This window comes from Puma concolor, chromosome D1, assembly GCF_028749965.1.
Source record: "Puma concolor isolate L17-30 chromosome D1, mPumCon1.1.hap2, whole genome shotgun sequence".
Taxonomy (NCBI): domain Eukaryota; kingdom Metazoa; phylum Chordata; class Mammalia; order Carnivora; family Felidae; genus Puma; species Puma concolor.
The window spans coordinates 2,202,145-2,223,095 of record NC_141676.1 but is presented as its reverse complement, the minus strand read 5'-3'; the positions used below and the strand labels follow the sequence as shown (position 1 = coordinate 2,223,095).

At 58.3% G+C, this 20,951-nt stretch overlaps 1 protein-coding gene across 1 annotated transcript; it reads right to left on the bottom strand.

Annotated features, from left to right (window-relative positions):
* Window positions 1-941: 941 nt before the first annotated feature.
* LOC112852056 (mas-related G protein-coupled receptor member X2-like) lies at window positions 942-2,018 on the bottom strand. Its single transcript, XM_025915534.2, has one exon. It carries the CDS (start codon window positions 1,875-1,877, stop codon window positions 942-944), a length of 936 nt encoding a protein of 311 aa, XP_025771319.1. The 5' UTR covers window positions 1,878-2,018.
* Window positions 2,019-20,951: the final 18,933 nt, after the last annotated feature.

Genomic DNA, 20,951 nt, shown 5'->3' with positions numbered 1-20,951 from the left:
AGGGTCGTGTCCCCCCAGTTATAGGGTAGTGACACCCCCCCCCACCCCCAGTTATAGGCTGGTCACCAGAGCTCAGCTAATGAGAAGCTGGCGGTCCCTCTCGGCAGCCAAAAGCCCGTGTCTGAGGGATGCTGGCTTTCTTCAGCCCCATCACAGACCAGACCCAGCCTGCTTCCTAGGGAAGATGAGACCTCACCTCAGGGCCCACCCGGGATCTCAGGAGACTCGTCACGTCCCGGGGACGCTCCTAAGAACCACGAGCCCCTAGAGCCTTTCTTGCCGCCAGAAGGTCCTGAAGCCTTGGCCAAACGAGCCCCTCGACAACAAAAGCGATGTAAGGGACCTCACGAAGACACAAGTCTCCCGGCACCAAGGGTTTATTGACGCAGCCAAGCCCGGGACCGGCCTTGTGTGGCCCATCCAGGCAGAACTCGGTCCACTAAGATCCGTTTCAGTGGAATTCTAAAGCCCAAAGTAGAGTTTGGGAAGACATTGCATCCAGCAGGTGAATCCCTCAGAAGTCTGGGAAGAAAAAGCGTCATGAGACCCTAGAACAGGCCAGAAAAATGGACGAAGGACAAGGGCGTGCCATTTGCAAAGGACCGACCCGCGCCCAGAAGAATTTTAGCCGCGTTACTTGCGCAAAGCTGAAAACTTGCAGTGTTGTCGCAGTCAGGCAAAGCCTGGAAGCAGCGACCGTCTGCCGTGGCCAGGCGTGACTCCATCGGTCCCCTCGACACACTTCGGAAGGTCGAGTTGGCGGCGGGCTGCAACGGGCCCGAAGATGCGCCTTTTCACGCGGGGAGTCTGCTCTGGCCGTCTGTCCTCGGTTTGCCTATAAAGGGGAGGCTGTCGCAGGACTCGGCCTGCCGGGGCTTGACCCGGGGGCTCTCCTTCCTGCTGCCGGGGAGGCGTGACTCCCACCAGGGCATCGCCACCCGTCAGGGGCCGCCCTCTCCGTTGGGCGGGGCCGGCGCCTCTCCCGGGCTCTGTCTCTTCCCCTGGGGTCCTCCAGAGACCCCCGCGAGGGGCGCCTTTGGCGGCCGCCCCCGAAGGCCACCGATGAAGAAGTAAATGGCAGGGTTCGCAGTGCTGTTGACGCAAGACAGGAGGACGCTGACGTCATTGAGAGTCTGGCTTTCCACTTTCCATATCAGGAACCTGATGATGCTGAGGGGCACACCGCACAGAAAGAAGGCCAGGGCGGTCAGGAGGACAACCAGGTAGAGCCTTCTGGGCAGGTGAAGGCGGGCGCTGCCGCGGACTTGGCGGAGTAGCAGCAGGCTGGATGTGCCCATGGTAACAAAGAGGACGACGACCCACGCGTCCGTGATAGCCACAAGCTCAGGGCAGAAGCGAGTGGTCGGGCTGGACAGCTGGCCGCAGGCGTGGCCTCTCAGAATGTTCATCAGAAAGGTCAGAAGCCAGAGGAGGGCGCTCACGCCGGCCGACAGGTGCCTGGGGCAGTGGCACCGGTACCAAATAGGGAAGAGGACGGAGAGACATCGCTGGAGGCTGATGGCGGTCATGACACCCAGGCCAGTGAAGTAGGACGAGAACCTGAGGACCATAAGGATGCCGGGAAGGTGAAAACAGCGGTGGAGGAAGGGCTTCAGGATTTGGCGTGCGCAGAACACGATCTGCAAGCACAGATGCATGAGATCCGCCGCGGCGAGACTGAGGTTGTAGACAGAGAAGGGGTTTTTCCTGACGGACGCGCGGATGAGCCAGATTACGGCCCCGTTTCCCACCAACCCGCAGAGGGCCACGACCACCGTGATGGACCGGAGGAGCACCTGGCCGGTCATCCGCGCCCCCGGAGACATCCCTGTGGTGTCATTGCTGGAACGGTTGACGGCCTCGCAGTAGTGGTCCATGCTGGGGAGGCCGGAGCTCAGGAGGGTCCTGCCGTGCTCCCCCGACCGGCGGGCTCTGGGTGCTCCTGGGCGGGCAAAGACAGAAATGCAGAGTCTCAGGCACGTGAGGAAGTGCCCTGCTCCCCCACCCAGGCCTTCCGTCCCCTTGTCTCTGCTTCCCCTTCCCTGTATCCACCCCCCCCCCCAACACACACAGCCCCAGCCACAAATGTCCAGCTGTCCTCGGCTCTCCCTAGACCCGGACGGGACAAGCTCTCGGCTTCACCCCCATGGGCTCGGCCCATTGAGCATCAGCGTGCGCCCCTCTTTGACTTCTGCCTCCCGGAAACCGATTTGCTGGATGTCCCCTCCGGGTCAGGCTCCAAGCAGAATGCAGGGGCAGGGGCAGAGGGAGTTGGGGGAACCTGGAATCTGCCCTCAAGGAACCTCAGGTAATGACCATTCATGGGACAGTGTGACAAGGGCCCGGGCACTCACTGGGGAGCAAGAAGGAGCGACCGCTTGAGGGCACTGTAGCGGTTTTCAAGAAGGGGGGGTGCGTGAGGCAGAGAAACCGCTGGAGAAAGGGCCAGAGGCCCGGGCATGGAGCGCTCCGCATGGCCGGTTCGGGCCCAGCAGTTGGGGCTTTGAGGGAGAAGACGTGGGCGGGGCGGCTTGGGTCCAGGCGGTCAGCTGGGTGAGCGCCCGGGTGGCCCACACGCACTGTCGTCCACGAGACGCCCCTAGGGGGTCTCGCGCACCGCCTCTGCCTCAGGGCCCCAGAAAGGCAGACAGCCACCCGAAAATGCTCTGCGGGCCCCAAAGGCAGTGAGTTTTAGTGTCCCCGGAGCTGTGGGGGACAGAAAACGGCTCCCCCCAGAGACGCCCACGTCCCGATCCCCAGAGCCTGGGACTAGGTTAGGTTGGCAACAGAGAAGGAAGGTGGCTCATCCACTGGCCTTCAAGTAGGGCGGCGGTCCTGGGCCATCCAGGCGGGCCCCCAGGGCAGCCACGGGGTCCTTCTAGGACGGAGGCAGGAGAGGAGCGTCAGAGAGGGTGGCACCGTGGAAGCCGGGGTCAGGAGGCCGTGTTGCGGGCTCTGGAGATTGTGGCAGGGACCGTGAGACCGGGGACGCCAGTGGCCTCCGGAAGCCGAAGACGTCAGGGAGCAGATGGCCCCCTGGAGCTTCCCAAAGGAATGTGGGCCTCGCGGGGGCAAAGCCCGTGAGACCCGCCGAGGACCTGGGGCCTCCGGAACCGCCGTGTGGCACGTGTGTGCTGTTTGAGGCGGCTGCACGCGGCGGGAACTCGCCGCGGGGCAGTCGGGATGCCCGCGGTGACCCATCGGCCGCTGGCGGGGGGGGGCGGGGCACAGGCTCCTGCCTCCCATCGCCGGGTTCCTCAGCTGCCCCTCCCTCGATTTCCCAGCCTTCCCTTGGTCCTTGCTCAGGCTTCTTCGGCCCTCTCCTCTCTCCTTCCCCCAGATGCTGCTGTCTTCCCAGCCGCTTTCCTCGAAAAGTGCCTTTTCTCTTTGAGATGCCTTTTCCCCCCAGCTGACTCATCAGACTGCCCACCGATGACACCAAGTATAAGAGACCCCCCAAACGCCCGCTCTTCACGGCACGTTTCTTAGGTCTACAAGTTACGTAGCCACACGGAACCCGGCCCCTCAGATCCGACGTGTGGGGAGCGCCGGAGGCACCCGGTGGGGGGGGGGGGGGAGGGGGGCGGGGCCGCGGCCGCACTTTGGCTTCCTGCTCAACCCCCCACGTCCGGCCGGTGGGTGCCTTCGTGCAACACGCTAGATCGCTCTGCGCCTCGGGTTTTCACCTGACGTGGGGGTTGGCAAACCTTTTCCGTAAAGAGCCAGATAGAGCAAATATTACAGGCTTTGCAGGCCACGCGGTCTCTGCGGAGCTACGCGGCTCTGCCCTTGTAGCAGAAAGCAGCCACGGGCAAGCACGTCGTGTGTGTGCTCTGAGAATGCCTCACTTCCGTGCACTGAAAGTTGAACTGCACGTGATTTTCACGGCCACGAGATACTGTTTTTTGAAACAAATGTTCCCGGCCATTTCGGGGTGCCTGGGTGGCTCAGTCGGTTGGGCGTCCAGCTCTCGATCATGGATCAGGTTATGCGTGACCTCAGAGCCCGTGGGATCGAGCCCTGCGTCAGGCTTCGCGCTGAGCACGGAGCCTGCTTGAGATTCTCTCTCCCCCTCCGCCCCTCCCCCACTTGTGCTCTCTCCCCCCCCTCCTCAAAATAAATAAACGTTAAAAAAAAAAAAGAAAAAAAGGAAACAAAAATTTCCCAACCGTTTAAAGACGTAAGACCCATTGTTGCCTCACAGACTGTACAAAAACAGATAAGCGGCAGGATTTGACCCACAGGCAATAGGTTTCCAACTTCCCGTCAATGGTGATAAAGATCATGATGTCATCTCCTCACAGGGTTTTTGTGAGGCGGCAACCACCGAATCCTTATAAGACACTTAGAGCAGTGGCTGGCACATAGTAGGTCCTCTGTGAGCGAGAGCTGTTACTGTGACCGCTGTCAGTATCCTCGACTCCCGGCTGTCCCTCTCTGTCCGACATCCAGGGCACCCAGCATTTCTCAGCTCTGTCCCCATGACACCTCCAGTCCACCTCCGCGTGGTCACTCATGCTGTGGTCACACTGCGTGTGGTAAGACTGCACTTCCCGGGCCCATTGTGCTTGGGTAAAGCCTGGGTGGCTCAGTCGGTTGAGCATCCTCCTCCTGATTTCGGCTCAGGTCATGATGCCAGGGTCATGGGACCGAGCCCTGTGTCAGGTTCTGCACTGAGTGTGGAGCCTGCTTGGGATTCCCTCTCTCTCTCTCTCTCTCTCTCTGTCTCTCTCAAATTAAAAAAATAAAAAGAATCCTCAGTGGAAGGTCCCTTCTGAATGGATGACTTAGTTCCCGTCTTGAGACCTTCCAGAGCTCCCCCACCGTCCCCCATGGCAACCAGCAATACAGTGGCTGTTCCATCCGCCCGGGGCTCTAAGTAACCGTGTCTTGTAACAGGTGTGGCATGTGAGTAGAAAACAGAGAAGGAAAATGAAACAAAGAAAAAAACGTTTTAAGACCCTGAGATTTGGGGATTGTTTGTTACCAGGACATAAGCTGGCACGCGCCGACGGATACGATTTCCTTCCTCCCACTCCCAGCTCCCTGTCCTGCGTTCACACTCTTGGCCGTCTCTAGCGGCACCCCGCCCCCGCGGATGTCTCCCCCCATCAGCACCCTAGTCCTGCCCTTCCCCTCGTCACACCCTCAGAGGAGGCCTCAGGATAACAACTGCCCCCCGCCCCGCTCACAGCCTGCAGGCCTAGCTGCCTCTTTCTGTTCTGACCCTCCCGTCACACTCTCCACGCTCCGGCCACCCTGGCTTACCTACAGTGCACGTCTGTCCCATATTCCCTGCCGTCTCCATGACTTTGCATGATGCGCGACCTATACCTCCCTGCAGCCCTGCGGGATCTATGGCCACATCATCCAGGCTCAGCCTGGGAGCCGTCTCCTCCAGGCTGGCCTCCCTGCTGGCCCTATCTTAGGCTCGTGTTCCCAGAACACTTTCTTTCATCATTGGACCGAGTCTGTAAAGGCTCCTCAGTTCAGGTGTTTTAAGACTGAAAAGCAGGCTTTGAGGGAAGGAAGTGAGGAGAAGCTCATGAATTCGTTCTTAGTTACGTTGTTTGGGCTGTTGGTAGCCTGTCCAGGGGGCCGTTGGACACGTAGGTTGGAATTTTGGAAGAGCCGTGGTCCAGAGGTGTGAGTTTGGCCAGCATCGTGGTGTAGTGTTGGCCGAAGTCTCTGAGGAGGGTGACCTCCCAGAGTGGAAGGGACCGACCGGGCTGGGGAAGAACGCCGCTGGGTGTGGAGGCCGAAAAAGGACCAATGGAAGCCCAGTGAAGAGGAAGAAACGGGAGAGGGTGACATCCCAGGATCTGAGGGCAGAGCCCGGACCCAGAGGGGATCACCGGTGTAGCCACAACGTGAACTTGTGACACAAATTAATGGCAGGGTGCCTGGGGGCTCAGTCGGTTAAATGTCGGCTTCGGCTCAGGTCATGATCTCACGGATCGTGGGTTCGAGCCCCGCGTCGGGCTCTGTGCTGATGGCTCGGAGCCTGGATCCCGCTTCGGATTCTGTGTCTCCCTCTCTCTGCCCCTCCCCTGCTCGCTTGCTCGCTCTCTCTCTCTCTCAAAAACAAACATTAAAAAAATTTTAAATTAGGGGCGCCTGGGTGGCGCAGTTGGTTGAGCCTCCGACTTCAGCCAGGTCACGATCTCGCGGTCCATGAGTTCGAGCCCCGCGTCAGGCTCTGCGCTAACGGCTCAGAGCCTGGAGCCTGTTTCCGATTCTGTGTCTCCCTCTCTCTCTGCCCCTCCCCTGTTCATGCTGTGTCTCTCTCTGTCCCAAAAATAAACGTTGAAAAAAAAATTAAAAAAAAAAAAATTTTTAAATTAAATCATAAAAAATAAATTAATGGCATGAAGAATTTAGCATAGTTTAGGTTGTCTTTGATTCTAGATGTATAATGTGCTCGAAACAACATCCTAATCAAGCAGAGGACATATCACTACGCGTCGATGTCATCAAAGAAAACTTTTACTTTGCTCACCAAAATGTCCCGGGGTGCTGTCTCCGAGGGGACCCGCTCCCGAAGCCTGGTCGGCGGGCCTGGTGGCTGGAGGACAGTCAGGCCTCCGCCTTCACCGTGACATGCTCGTCCTGGGTCCTAGGCCTCCCGTCTAAGGAGCCGTGTGACCGTCGGCCTCCGTAGCTGTCCAGCTTCAGTCCCCACGTGCCGTGGAGTAGTCCTGCCACAGCGATGGCACACGTCACTCCATCAAGTGACCGGGTGAGAATGCTGGGGCAGGGGCGGGTGGACAGGGTAGGACACGTATCGGTGAAAACTGGGGGAAAGCCCACCGGAGAACCGGCCAGAGGGTGCAGGGCCGGGGCACCGGTGCTCCCTGCTGAGATGTCAGATGCAAGCCCGGACGCAGGGAGACATGCTGGGTTCAAGGACCGAGCGATGGCTGAGCAGGGAGGAAATTGCGGGCAGAGGCAGGGGACACCGTAGGAAGCACAGGGGCTCCTTGGCTCCACTGCGGCCCGGGCTCAACCTTCGGGGGGACACACAGCGACAAGGGGGACGCGCCAGAGGGCTCTTACCTTGACGCGGGCGCAGGAGCCGGCGGGAGGGGGCGGGCCGGGCTCGGTGTTATCAAGGTGCTGCAGGCCCTGTCTTCCTGTGGGGGGGCCACGGCCAATCAGGTGCAGGCACCATCTCGGGAGGTATCTCGGTATCTGTTCTGTGTCCTGGCGTTTCCTCCTGTGCGGCCTCGCCCCTGCCCTCACCGTCACCTTCCCTGAGTTCTCGGAGCCGCTGTCCCCCTCCGATGCCTTCTCTTCTACAAGCCTCCGCGACACGTTTCCAGGGCGCCCATCATCTCGGGTGACCTTGGAGACTTCACGATAGCGCGCGTGTGTTGGCGGTGAAGCCGTCCCTGAGGGCCCCTCGCAGTGAGCTTGGTGAGACGGCCCTGCAGGGCCACCTCGCTGCATGTGGGGTCTTCCCCCCGGTTCGCCCCCCGGCATCCCCGGGCAGGCCCCAGCCTCCCATCCGTGCTGGCCCCCCGCCCGGACGCCCCGCACACGAGCACCGCATGCTGCATCGGCGGCGTGGGCCCGCGGGGCGCAGAGGGGCCTCCTCCCCGCCGTCCAAAGTCTCCAGCCGCGTCAGGGGCACTGAGACCACACATTCTTCCTGGGAACCACGTCTGTTTGTGCCGCAGGCGGGCGGTCCTCGGAGAGGGCCAGAGAGTGGCGAGGACAGAGGACAGTCCCCCCGGCTCTCGGGGGACAAGGAGAGGCGGGCGCCCCTGAGCTCCTGGGACAGATGCACCCTGACATCACTCCGCCGTGCTCCCCAGATGCCCGCAGGAAGGGCTTTCCCGCTGCTCAGGTCTCCTTTCCCAGGAGGAAAATCTGGCCTCACGCGGGTGTATGCAGCAGAAACGGGAAAGGGGAATTTGAAAGCCCTTGTAGACGCCCTTGTGCAAAATTGGAGCCACTGTTTCTCAAAATTACGCCACATGCTATGAAATTGTGGCTGCTTAAAGGTTATTTACGACGTGGAAGCCGATGCCGTATCCGTGAACTCCTCATACTGTTAGGTGAAAATGCATTGATGTAAATGGCTCTTTGATTGGATCTTTCCTTTGTGTGTGGTTTTGTGACCTCATCCGTGAATTATTTGGCAAGTTCTGGCTCACGGAGTTCTGCAGGCCTTTCAAATACTGACCCGTCTCATGATAAACTCTGTCTGCGTCTGTCTCTATGTCACGTTTGTTAACGTCACCGCGAATCTCCTCAGAAAACCCTCTCTTTGAACTTGCTGCACGCGACGTAGGCGGCAGGCTTATATGGTTTTCAGAATCGTAACCGTTTCCTCAAAAGCCCACACGGGACCACTGGTGATAAAAACCACTAGATGTTTTCCTTGAAATGACAAGGTCACTTTGCTCCCCTGAGAAAATTTCCTCCAGCTCTCCGGCCCTGAAGAGTCCAGAAAAGACGGTGATCCATCGAATAAACTGGGCCAGAGTTGTTGGGTCGTCGGCCCCAGCAACTGCACCGTGCTTGCGCCTGGGAAAACCACCGCACGTGGGCATACGGTGGGAAGTGTACGTACGTGCAAATGTGCCCCGTTCGACCACGGCCAACACAGGAAGTCACGTCCTGATTTCACGACGTGAAGACTTCTCACCGCTCCCATCAGGGATCCAGGACGTTCCTGAGCGAAGCCGGCCCCTTCAACAATCGCTGCACGGCCGTGACAGTGACACGGAGCACGTCACCAGAGCGTGTCCCTCGGCCGTTTTACCCACCACCGCGTCTGCGTCCCTCGGGGCAAAGCTCAGCAGAGCTGCTCCGGGAGAAACCCCGAGGCTTGAGGCGAGTATCCGACATCTTAAATATTTTAGCACCTTTTTTTTTTTTTTCTTTTGCTGTCAAGCATTCATAGAAACAGGACCTTCTTCTGTAATTAGTAGCAGCTAATACGACACTAGTACGAGACATTCGGCCGTGTCTGTAGAATTGTCCAGATGGATGTGAAGTTCGGGTACTAACTCTGTCTTTACGTTGAGGCCACATCTTTAATTTAGTGAGCTACCGTGTCACTGAAAAACGCGGAGCACCAGGGTTCCCCTTCCTGACCCGTCACGCCACGGGCATCCTGCAGGGTCGGGGGGAGTGGGGAGGGGAGGTGAAGGCCAGCGGCCAGCGGGTGAGAACAGGCACCTGCAGTGTTTCCTCGAAAGAAGTGGGGACAGTGCAGGCAGGGGAGGCAGGTTCTCAGAGCGGTGCCGGAGGGCGGGACCCAGCGCCCAGAGCCGACCACGAGCCCAGGGAGGGCGAGAGGGTCTGCGTGCTACGGGGAGGGAAGGGGGCAGTGAAACATCCCACAGAGAACCCCCCTCCTTCCCCACCTCGCCTCCCAGCCCCACATGGCCCTGCCTGCGGCCCCTCGTCCGGGGGCAGGCTCACCTCACTCTGTGCCCGAGCGGACTGTTCCAAAAGGGATCCAGAAGCAGGACCCTCGGAGAGACCGGCGTGCGGGGTTCAGCGGCCACGCTGTTGAGAAACAAAAACCCGGCCACATCGCCCGCCAGGAACCTGAAGCATGGTCCCGGGGGGTGGGCCCAGGCACCGAACCCTAACCTTTCCGGGCCGTCCCGCTGTGCGCGTCTGGGTCCCGGTCCCCTCTCGTCGCAAGGACCCCGGTCACACGGGATCAGGGCCCACCCCGGGGACCCCGCGTTGCTTCGAAGAGTCGCCTCCGTGAAGACCCGCCTCCAGATACAGTCCCGTCTCGGGTGCTGGGGGGTCAGGACTCTGGCAGGCGAATTCTGAGCCAGAGGCCACACGGGGCTTGCCGAGCGCAAACGCGGGGCTGCCTTCCAGGCTCCCGGAAGCTGCGGCCGAGGGTTGCGGCACCGTCGACCGTAAGCACGTCGTTGTCAGAGGCGCAAAACCGAAGGCGCGTGAGCAGATGCGTGGCCTCAGAGACGGTCCAGAGAAGGGCTCGGAGGTCACACGTGCAGGACCGGACCCGGCGTGTTTTCTGTCGTCCACAAAGCTAAGGGAAGTGTCTCGAAGGTCCTCTCACACTTGCAGTAAAAGCGCGGTCCGTGAGGCGGCGTTTGGAGAGCTGCGGGGTGCCTGTCGACGTCGAGCGAGCGGGTTGCAACTCAAACAGTCACAATAAATAAACAAAATAACAGTAATTTGAAAATGGAAGCGGGACACACACGTACAGACGGAAGAGACCGGGCTTCCCATCGTCAAATAAATCAAGACCCCTGTTGCCAGGCCCAGATGGCTGACGGGCCACAAGAGTTGTCTCGACTCCTGGCTTAATCTGTTCAAACCGCACTTCTGGTTTCTGTCCTCGAGGTCCGGATCCGAGCGGCCACAGAACCTGGAGCCTGAGCCGGGGTTCTGGAAGCCGCAGGGGAAATAAACGGGAGCCCCACGTGGCAGGAAGTCACTGTTGTACCTGCAGTGGTTACCCTGTAATGTCCAGAGTCCCACAGACCCTTCTAGAGCCAAGGAAAAGGGTGTGAAACTGATCAACCTGGTTTTTTTTGTGTTTTTTTTTTTTAGTTTTTTAAAAAATGTTTATTTTTGAGAGAGAGTGTATGTGTGAGCAGGGGAGGGGCAGAGAGAGAAGGAGGCGCAGAATCCGAAGCGGGATCCAGGCTCCGAGCCATCAGCACAGAGCCCGACGCGGGGCTCGAACCCACAAACTGTGAGATCATGACCTGGGCCGAAGTCGGACGCTTGACCGACTGAGCCACCCAGGCGCCCCCATTTATTTATTTTTGAGAGAGAAAGAGAAAGAGAGGGAGGGGCAGAGAGAAATGGAGACAGAGAATCCCAAGTAAACTCCACACTGTCAGTGCAGAGCCCGACGCGGGGCTCGAATCCAAGAACTGTGAGATCATGACCTGAGCCGGAGTCGGATGCATAACCGACTGAGCCGCCCAGGAGCCCCTAACCACACCCACTATTAAGAAATGCACACAGGCTCTCGTTCTGTCTGCTCCAAGAGGCAGAGGCGAGGCAGCGTATGGGACGATCTACAGTTTTCATCCTGAACGATCCTTGAGGATTCAGGGTTGACTGGGAAGTTTCCGGAACATATTTTTCAGTTGCAAAGCATGACACGTAATGTGCGTTGCTTGTGGAAAAACAAACGTGTGTACCTGAAGTGGGAAGGAAGGGGGGCTGAAGCTGGCCGCTCTCGGGGGAGGTGTGTCCGTCCTTGGAAGCCTCGGACCCGGGTCTGGCGTTACCTCCTTGCTGGTTACGCGGGTCCGTGAAACGTAGAGGCTTCCACAGATCTGAACCCAGACGTGGAGGGAGCGCCTGTGCCCTTCACATGTACAGTGTGTCCTCTGTGCCTGCTAGGTCCCCAGCGCACCCCCAGCAGCCCCCTGTGCAGTCCGTCACTGGGACCACCGCAGGTCAGAGGGAGGGAGGTGAGAGCTTCCAACGTTTAAGGAACTTTCTCTGCTTCTTCAGTCTTTGCGTGCCTGGGACCCCGTCGGCACTAGAATTTAGATGTCCCGCAATCTCCTCTGTGTCACAGGTGCTGTCCCCAACCAGCACGCTCCCTGCTTCTGGTGGGGTGGCGTCGGGGCGCGTGCCCTCGCGCACTCCTGGGGCACAGGTACCCGCCGGGCGCTCCTGGCTTCAGAGGGCTCCTGCTTGCGCACTGGCTTTCCACGCCTCTTCTGTCTCCTGGGAGCCTCTTCTGGGAGCTGTCCCTCTTCCCACGTTCACGGGGCCCCCGACAGCCTGTGTTCTGGCTCCTGGGGTGAGGCTGGGAGCGAGTCCCGTGTCCTGGGCAAATGCTCTCACCCTCTCCTCTCCAGACAGAAGTGCCATCCCTGTGATCAGGAACCTTCAACACCCAGGCCCACGGTCTCTCCAGACTTCTGCCTGAATGTGGGTCGGAAGGGCCCTGGCTTTATGTTGTGACAAACTTGGTTGTGGTCCTGGTGGCCAGGAGAGCAGGTGTGGGCAGATCCTGGGGACTCTGGGGGGCCCGGGCTATCTTGTAGGGTAAGACCCCTGCGTAGCCTCCCGGTGCTCTGATCTGAACGTGCGGGGAACCTGGGAATTCAAGATTTGGGGGCACATCACCCCAATGTCCCCATCCAAGTCAGAGTCCCATTCTGTCCCAGTGTGGTCCCTGATCCTGGCACGGCTGGCCTGCCCTGATGGGGAGTTTCATCTCTGGAGCTCAGATGCCAAAGGTCCTGGGTCTGAGACCCCCACTTCTGTGCCCCGGGCTGCAGAGGGGAGGGCCTTCCACTCACCAACTAGCTTTGGCTACTCGGCTTTCAGTGCTTCCGTTAAATGGATTGTGGATTTAATTGTGGATTTATCCCTCAGCCTTTCGCAAATATGACTGGATAGAAACAGCCCCCCAGCCACACTGTGTACAGATTCTGCCCCCGCCCCCCCATTTCTCAGACACCTGACACGCTGCACCGACAATCCATCCTGTCCAGGGTCCCACCCACTGCCGGGAGGTCTCCCGATTACGCTGCAGTCTGGCCGGCAGGCAGCGGGTGACCCTGCTCCAAACCCTGTCCCAGCATTGGCTCCCTGCCACAGCCCTGGTACCAGCCGTGGCCGCCTGGGGTCCCTGGGGAAGCAGGCTCTGTGACAGAGGGCAGCGTGTAGGAAGTTCCTCAGGGGGTGCTCCTGGGGAAGGAGAGGGAGAGGAGGGAAGGGGAGGGCACAGCAGGAGAGCTGGAATATTCTGCAGTCTCCACGGAGGCCACAGCTACAGGCAGCTCAGAAGCTGGGTGGCCCCCTCAGCGGTGCCTTGATTGGAGCAGGAAGGCCAGACTTTGCCCCCAGGGTCACATGCAGGCCGCCTGGAGACGGGCATGACCTTGGGGCGGCGCCCTCTCCAGCTGGGTCTGTGTGTAAGGGGCTGACGGCTGGTCAGGGAGACAGTGCTTCATCCCGGGAGGGGTCTGGGTGGTGCATAACATCTACCTCAGGGTCTGCCTTAAAGAACCGAATCTTTTTAAAAATTTTTTTTTCAACGTTTATTTATTTTGGGGACAGAGAGAGACAGAGCATGAATGGGGGAGGGGCAGAGAGAGAGAGAGACACAGAATCAGAAACAGGCTCCAGGCTCTGAGCCATCAGCCCAGAGCCCGACGCGGGGCTCGAACTCACGGAGCGCGAGATCGTGACCTGGCTGAAGTCGGACGCTTAACCGACTGCGCCACCCAGGCGCCCCGAGAACCGAATCTTAAAATCTGACCAGCAACAGGGGCTCCTGGGGGGCTCAGTCGGTTGAGCATCTGACTTCGGCTCAGGTCACGATCTCACAGCTCGTGAGTTCGAGCCCCGCGTCGGGCTCTGTGCTGACGGCTCGGTGCCTGGAGCCTGCTTCCGATTCTGTGTCTCCCTCTCTCTCTGTCCCTGCCCCACTCACGCTCTGTCTCTCTCTGTCTTCAAAATAAAACATTAAAAATTAAAAAAAAAAATCTGACCACCAGCACTTTAAAGCAGGTGTGGGACACCTCAGCCACATTCTGTCCCCCCTCCCCAGCCCCTTCCTACATTTCTCCATCGCACTCGGATAGTTACACTCACTGCCTCAAAGTCCGTTACTTTTCTCTTGTTTTCCATTGTTTTTAAGGCTGTCCTTGTTCCAATAAGTTGATTCCATGATCCCCCAATGGGTTGTAACCTGTAGTTTTGAAAGCACCTTCGTATGCTATTAAAATTGCATCGTCCCTGTGTGTCCCCTACCAGGCTCTCTAGGGCGGGGCTCGACTTTGAAACCCCGGCACCCCATTCACTGCGTGGCACCCAGCAGAAGTTCATCAGTATTTTAAAATCTAAGTTCCTAAATCTAATCTAATCTAAGCTCCTAAAACCAAATCTGAGAGTTCTTCCCCGGGACACGCAGAGATGTAACGTTGTGATAAAGCGTGAGGGCCCACGGGGCGGGGGCCGTGTGGTCAGTCCCCTAAATCCTGCAGACAGCCTGACCAGGAAGGCGGGGCTCCGGAGCCCAGGGGCCCGTCCACGGCGCCGTGACCACCGCTCAGCCTGGCTTCCTGGCGTCCACCCCGCCCCTCGGGAGGGCTGGCGGCATACGCGTGCTTTCTCCGAGCCCATCTGAGCAACGGGAGACCCACCCCCGACAAACACAGTCACTCGCAGGACGAGAGGCTAGTCAAGAATACGTTTTGGGGGCGCCTGGGTGGCTCGGTCGGTTAAGCGTCCGACTTCAGCTCAGTTCATGATCTCACGGTCCGTGAGTTCGAGCCCCGCGTCGGGCTCTGTGCTGACAGCTCAGAGCCTGGAGCCTGTTTCAGATTCTGTGTCTCCCTCTCTCTCTGCTCCTCCCCTGTTCATGCTCTATCTCTCTGTCTCAAAAATAAATAAAACGTTAAAAAAAAATTAAAAAAAAAAAAAGAATACGTTTTGTAGGTGGTCTCGGGCCAAAGTTTTCAGTGAGATCAGCTCTGCCTCTCAAGGAACGTTGGCCTGTACGGGTCACCAAAACTCACACTCTCTGTCTCTGTTTATTTTTTAAAAATTGGAGACGAGGGGCCTCTGGGTGGCTCAGTCGGTTGAACATCTGACTTCAGCTCAGGTCACGATCTCACGGTTCGTGGGTTCGAGCCCTGCGTCAGGCTCTGTGCTGATGGCTTGGAGCCTGGAGCCTGCTTCGGGTTCTGTGTCTCCCTCTCTCTCTGTCCCTCCCCTGTTCGAGCTCTGTCTCTCTATCTCTCTCTCTCTCTCAAAAAAGAAAAAAACATTAAATAAATAAATAAATAAGCAAATAAATATTGAAGTGTAACTGACATACGATGTCCTGTTAATGTCAGGTGTACATGAGAGTGACTCAGTATTTTTATACGTGACGGAATGAGCCCCTCGATAAGGCTGGTTGCCATCTGTCCCTTTAAGTTCCTGGAATATTAATGACTTCCTTCCCTGTGGGTTACCGTGCATCCCTGCGACTTCTTTTTTTTTTTTTAATTTTTTTTTTTCAATGTGTTTTATTTATTTTTGGGACAGAGAGAAACAGAGCATGAACGGGGGAGGGGCAGAGAGAGAGGGAGACACAGCATCGGAAACAGGCTCCAGGCTCCGAGCCATCAGCCCAGAGCCTGACGCGGGGCTCGAACTCACGGACCGCGAGATCGTGACCTGGCTGAAGTCAGACGCTTAACCGACTGCGCCACCCAGGCGCCCCATATTTTTTTTTTTTTAACGTTTATTCATCTTTGAGAGACAGAGAGAGACAGAGCCTGAGCAGGGAAGGGGTAGACAGAGGGAGACACAGACTCCGAAGCAGGCTCCAGGCTCCCGAGCCGTCAGCAGAGACCCTGACGGGGGGCTCAAACTCACAGACCGCGAGATCATGACTTGAGCCGAAGTCGGATGCTCCACCGACTGAGCCCCCCGGGCGCCCCTCGACTTATTTCTTTTGTAACTGGGAGTTTGCACCTGTCGGTCCCCTCCGCCGTTTTGCCCACAGCCAGCCCCTCCCGCCCCCAGTAACCACCAGGGTGTTCCCTGTCTGTGTGAGTCCGTTCACGTCTCCTGACGTTTGTTGGGGCAGATTCCACGTGTAAGTGACATCGTACGGAGTTTGTCTTGCCCTGTCTGGCCTCTGCTAAGATCTCATTCTCGCTAGGGCTGAGTACTACTCCGTTGTGTGTATGCAGCATATTTAACTGCTCGTCCGTCGGTGGACCCCTGGGTCGCTCCTGTGCCTTGGCTGTCGTGAATAGTGCTGCAGGGACACAGAGACACTGACATCCCCTTGGGTGGGGATTTCCATTTCCTCTGGACAAATACCCCACAGAGAAGCTGCTGAATCTTATGGTCCTTCTGGGTTTTCACTCTCATTCTCTCTTTCTCTGTCTCCCCGTATGGGTTTCTGTCTCGTTTCCTCTCTGTCTCTGTCTCACCCCCGTCCCCCAGGACGTCCCCCATTCATCAAACCCAGGATCAGGGGCAGCGAGTGCTCTTGGGGGCACGCTGGTGACAATCACGTCACCGTGGGCCAGGAAACGCACATCCTAGAGAAGGTGGAGTGTGTGAACACGCATTCGCCTCTGAGTTCTGAGTTCTCGCTCACGTGTCTTTCTCAACATCATTTCCTCCCGACGTTACACACGGAACCGTCAGCCGGGAGGACGCATCGCGGCCGTCTGAGGCCACACTTAGGGACATGTCCCCGTCTTGCTGTTACACACGCTGTTCCTTAATGAAATCTCTTGCTGTTACACACGCTGTTCCTTAATGAAATCTCGAAGACGTCGAGCCAGGTGAATCCCACACATGTTTGAACTGTGGCATTTGGTCTCGGGGTATTTTGCTCTCGTTTGTGAGGGAGACGTAGGTGTGTGTTAAGGTCTTTGTAACAGGGGGAGGCAGGAGGAGGAGAAAATCTCAAAAACGGGGTGCACCTGCCCGTGGCCGTGGAGGTTGGCTGGGGTGGGGGACAGCATCTCACCAGAGGAGGAGCCTCAATCTTTTTTAAACCCTTTTTTAATGTTTATTTGTATTTGAGAGAGGAAGACGGAGCACAAGCAGGGGAGGGGCAGGGCGAGAGAGGGAGACACAGAACCCGAAGGGGGCTCCAGGCTCCGAGCTGTCAGCACAGAGCCCGACGCAAGGCTCAAACCCACGAACCTCGAGATCACGACCCGAGCCAAAGTCGGACACTGAACCGACGGAGCCCCCCGGGCGCCCCAGGAGAAGCCTGAATCTTGATCTCAGCTCGGGTGTCCGAGAAGCCCCCCAGCCCCCGGAGCCTCAGTTTCCCCACCTGCATGTAAGGGCACCACTGCCCCTTACGTCTGACCCCTCCCTCAGCCCCTGCCCTCTTGCTGTCCTGTCCCCGGCAGCTGCCTCGCTGTCTTCTGAAACCACGTCCATGGGTCCCTCTCAGGGCCACCTGTCACGATGGTCCCTCCACAGGGGAAGCCGGCCGTGCTCTGGGCCCTCAACCACACGCGGTCTCCGCAGGCACGACCCCTCCTGAGGACGGCACAATTAGGGGCTTTACTATCTAGAGCGGTGACGGTTCTGCTCCCTGGCCCTCTGTCCAGACCTCCGGGCCCGAGGGGGTCATGGACGGCTGGACAACCACACTCCAAGTGAGGCGCCCGGTGGAGGAAGGAGCCCGGGGGTTGTCACTCCTCGAGCAGCCTTGCCTGACGTGCGCACGGTGTTCTGGCCCCACGGTGGGACACGTAGGGTTATCAGAGCTGGTTCTCGGGGCCTGGCCGGCTCACGAGGGACGTCCGAGACTCAGGGTCCGTGGATTTGTGTCTCAGAGCGGGACGGGTGGATGTGCGGACGTGCTAAGGGACGCGGTGGGGAGAGAGCGGCCTGTGTGGGGACCACCCTCCGGAGCCGCGCTGCCTCCCGCCTCGGGCCCTCCTGCCCGCTGTCCCCTGGCTGGCCCGCCGTGCTGTGAGAGCCCCGACCCGCGTGACATCCCCTCCTGGAGCGTGGCCACTGCCCCTCCCTCCCTGCACGACGGCCGTGATGACTCAGCACAGACTCATGTTTCCACACCCCACTCCCTGCCTGACGCGTGTCCCTTCTCCCTCGCGTCGTGTCTGGGCCTCCTGGCGGCCCTTGGCTGCGTGGGTGTCTTCTTCCCGGTCGGGTCCAGGGGTCTCTGCCTGAGGCACACGGCTGTCGGTGTCTGGGCCCTGTCCCTTCGCTTGAGCATCGCGACTTCACTCTGTCCGACTCGCTTAAAGACTTAAAGGCATGCGCCGTATTCCTAAAGGCTCTCGGCGTCTCCTGTGGTGTCTCTTTCTCGGTCCGGCCCGTTACAATCCTGTGCCGTCCTGGCGGCGGGAGCCCGCCAGGGTCTCCCCGTGACCCAGGCCTCGGCCACCACGTTCCTCCCCACGGGCGGCCTCTATGTCTCCGGCCCCTCCTGGCCTCACCCTCCATGGTGAACGGCAGGGCCAGCCCCGTCCTCAGCTCGTCCTGGGGAGCACCGGGGAGGAGCGAGGAAGGAACCTCTCCGGTGGGCGTTAGCAGACGAGGCCGAGGTGCCCCGGGACAGAGGGGCAGCTGGCACAGACCCTGTGGAGACGCTGGCTCAGCTCGACACGGGGACCCCCCTCCCGCGGAGCCGGGGGTGGGCTCGGACAAATGACGTCCCCGCTCCGAGCTGGGTGCTCCGCAAGGCGCACGCACAAACCCGGCCCTTTCTGCCCCCGCGGCTGCTGCAGCACATAGACAGTGTCACCACTGAGTGCGGCTTCTGTGGGCCTGCAGAACAAGCCCGTGCTGCTGCTGGTGGCGGCCGGTTGTAGGGGGGCCGCTTCCCTCCCGCCCGCCACGCCCATCGGACCAGGCCGCAGCGCCAGTGTCCCAGGGCCACGAGGCTTCCCGGCACCTGCAGACCCCAAGCATCACGGGCAAAGGCACCGCGGCTCCGTCCGTCTCCCAAGGGCCAGGCTCGGTCCTTCCACAGACTTCCTTTCTGTCGCCCCTGACGCGAGGCTTGGCTCATCCACGCCCCCCCCCCCCCGGTTCTCTGTCCAGATGGCGCCCCTGCATGCATGCGGGGCTTTGGAGCCAGACTGACCTCGTTCCAACTCTGGCTCTGCCCTTCGAGGCTGTGTGGCCCCGGGGGTAATCACGCCGCGGCTCCGCTGCCTATGCTCCGAGGGGAGGGTGCGGCGGGCTCCTGATAATGCAAGATTGCTGTGAAGATGAATCAACCTTGTGAGCTCGTGGGATTCTATTTACAAGATGGGTCATTACGTACACTTTATTTCAGCCTTAACGCGTTTAACTGTGTCCATTCAGGTGCACCGGTAAAGGCTGGAGCTGATGTTCCAGGGTGTTGTTTTCTCTGTACTGGTTCCTTGCTTTAAACCCTGGCTCTCGGGGCTCCTGGGGGGCTCCATCGGTGAAGCGGCCGACTTCGGCTCAGGTCACAATCTCACAGTCCGTGAGTTCGAGCCCCACGTCGGGCCCTGGGTTGACAGCTCAGAGCCTGGAGCCTGTTTCGGATTCTGTGTCTCCCTCTCTCTGACCCTCCCCCGTTCATGCTCTGTTTCTCTCTGTCTCAAAAATAAATAAACGTTAAAAAAAGATTTAAGAAAAAAAAATAATAAACCCTGGCTCTCTGCATCTTTTTTTTTTTCCACAGTGAGCAAATCACAGGACCGACAAAACGTTTTTATTAACGTTGGGTTTGCGTTTGTCTGATGGGTTCTGTCCTCCTTGATGATAAGATAGCACATGATCTCTCCTCTCGGGTGTAATTTATCCACACATTTGTAATACTGTTTGATTCCTACGTGCGCTTACACAACTATTTGCACTTGTCCGAAGCAAGGAAGATGGGCTAAAACCTTGTGTTAAAACAGGGGGCTGTCTCTTTATTCCCGAATCCCACAGTCTGTCACTGCGTAATTCTGCGATGCTGACATTTCACGAGTGTGTGGAGGAGACCCTGGTGGAGGCGACAGGGTGAGAAATGCCCCCGAGGCTGTCCCCGGAAGGTCCTCACTTTCCCATTTCCATTAACTCCTTACACTCGAGGGGATTAGTTCTTTGTCTGTTGCCGGAAGTGTGAATAACATGTGTACCGCCTTCATTCTTCACTGGACTTGGCTTTTTGTTATTAGTTCTTATCATTTTTTCATGTTTATTTATCTTTTTTGAGAGAGAGAGAGACAGAGCGTGAGCAGGGCAGGGGCAGAGAGAGAGGGAGACGCAGAATCCGAAGCAGGCTCCAGGCTCCGAGCTGTCGGCACAGAGCCCGACGCGGGGCTCGAACTCACGAAATGTGAGATCATGACCTGCGCCGAAGTCGGTCACCTCACCGATTGAGCCACCCAGGTGCCCCTGTCATTCCTAGGATTACTGTTGCCCATACAGAGCATTTTGATATATTTGAATTGATCAGCCTTCTACTTGTGGCTTGTGTGTTTTGACTTGTATTTATGCAAGTCTGACATGCGTAAGACAATGTAGAAACTAACCTATATTTTTTCATCATGATATTTGCATGGCTTCATTGTTAAGCACTTAGGTATTTGATCCATTTGGATTTTTCGCTAGGGGATGGTGTGAGGTGTGGACCGGACCTAAACTTTTCTTCTCAGATTTGTCAAGTGCTTGATCTTGTTCACGGGTACCATCCGCTCGTTAGCAGCTCCGTGGTGTAAGACCTAGTCTCGCAGCCCCCCGGAAGCGTGCCGTAGGGCGTTGCTGACTCGAATCGACGCACTGTGCCTCAGGTCTCCAGGACTCGCTCACATCCTAACGAGTCTGTGCCCCCTGGCCCCCCACCCCACCCCCGTTCTGCTCGCTGTGTCCGCGAGCTCAGCTTTTTTTTTAGATTCCAAACAGAAGCGTCATCGTGTGGGTCAGTCTGGCTGATTTCACTCAGCACGATGCCCTCAAGGTCCATCCGGGTTGTCAGCAATGGCAAGACTTCCCGCGTCCTCACGGCTGAAGAAGCTCCCGTTTCGCGTATGCCCCTCATCTTCCTTACGCATTTGCCCCGCTGATGGCCACTGAGGCTGTTTCCACGTGTTGGCCGTTGTGAACAGGGCTGCAGCGAACACGCAGCGCGTTTAGGCTCTTACTGCCCTCCGCAGCCGAAACAGCGCTCTCCGGTGGTACGCGTCACAGCGTGTTTTCTGCCGACCGTCTGGTTTACCCGGTCCCGAGACGGAAAGGGCGGTGGCGTCTACTCCGGAGGGACGGCGAGACCGTGGCACTTGCACGCCGTGGCTGCTGTGATGAACTGCCCCAAGGCGGAGGCCACGAAGTGGACCTTGAAGGCAACAGGTGCGCGTAGCTAGGAAAACAGAATACTCACAGCAAAACCAACGGACCTCTGAACGTGGCGATGTGATTCTTCCCGGGGAATGTATAAGAGACAAACAGAAGTGGCGAAGGAAAAAGTCATCCTGACCTTCGTTAAGACGGTAACGAAGGCGGAGAGATGGGGC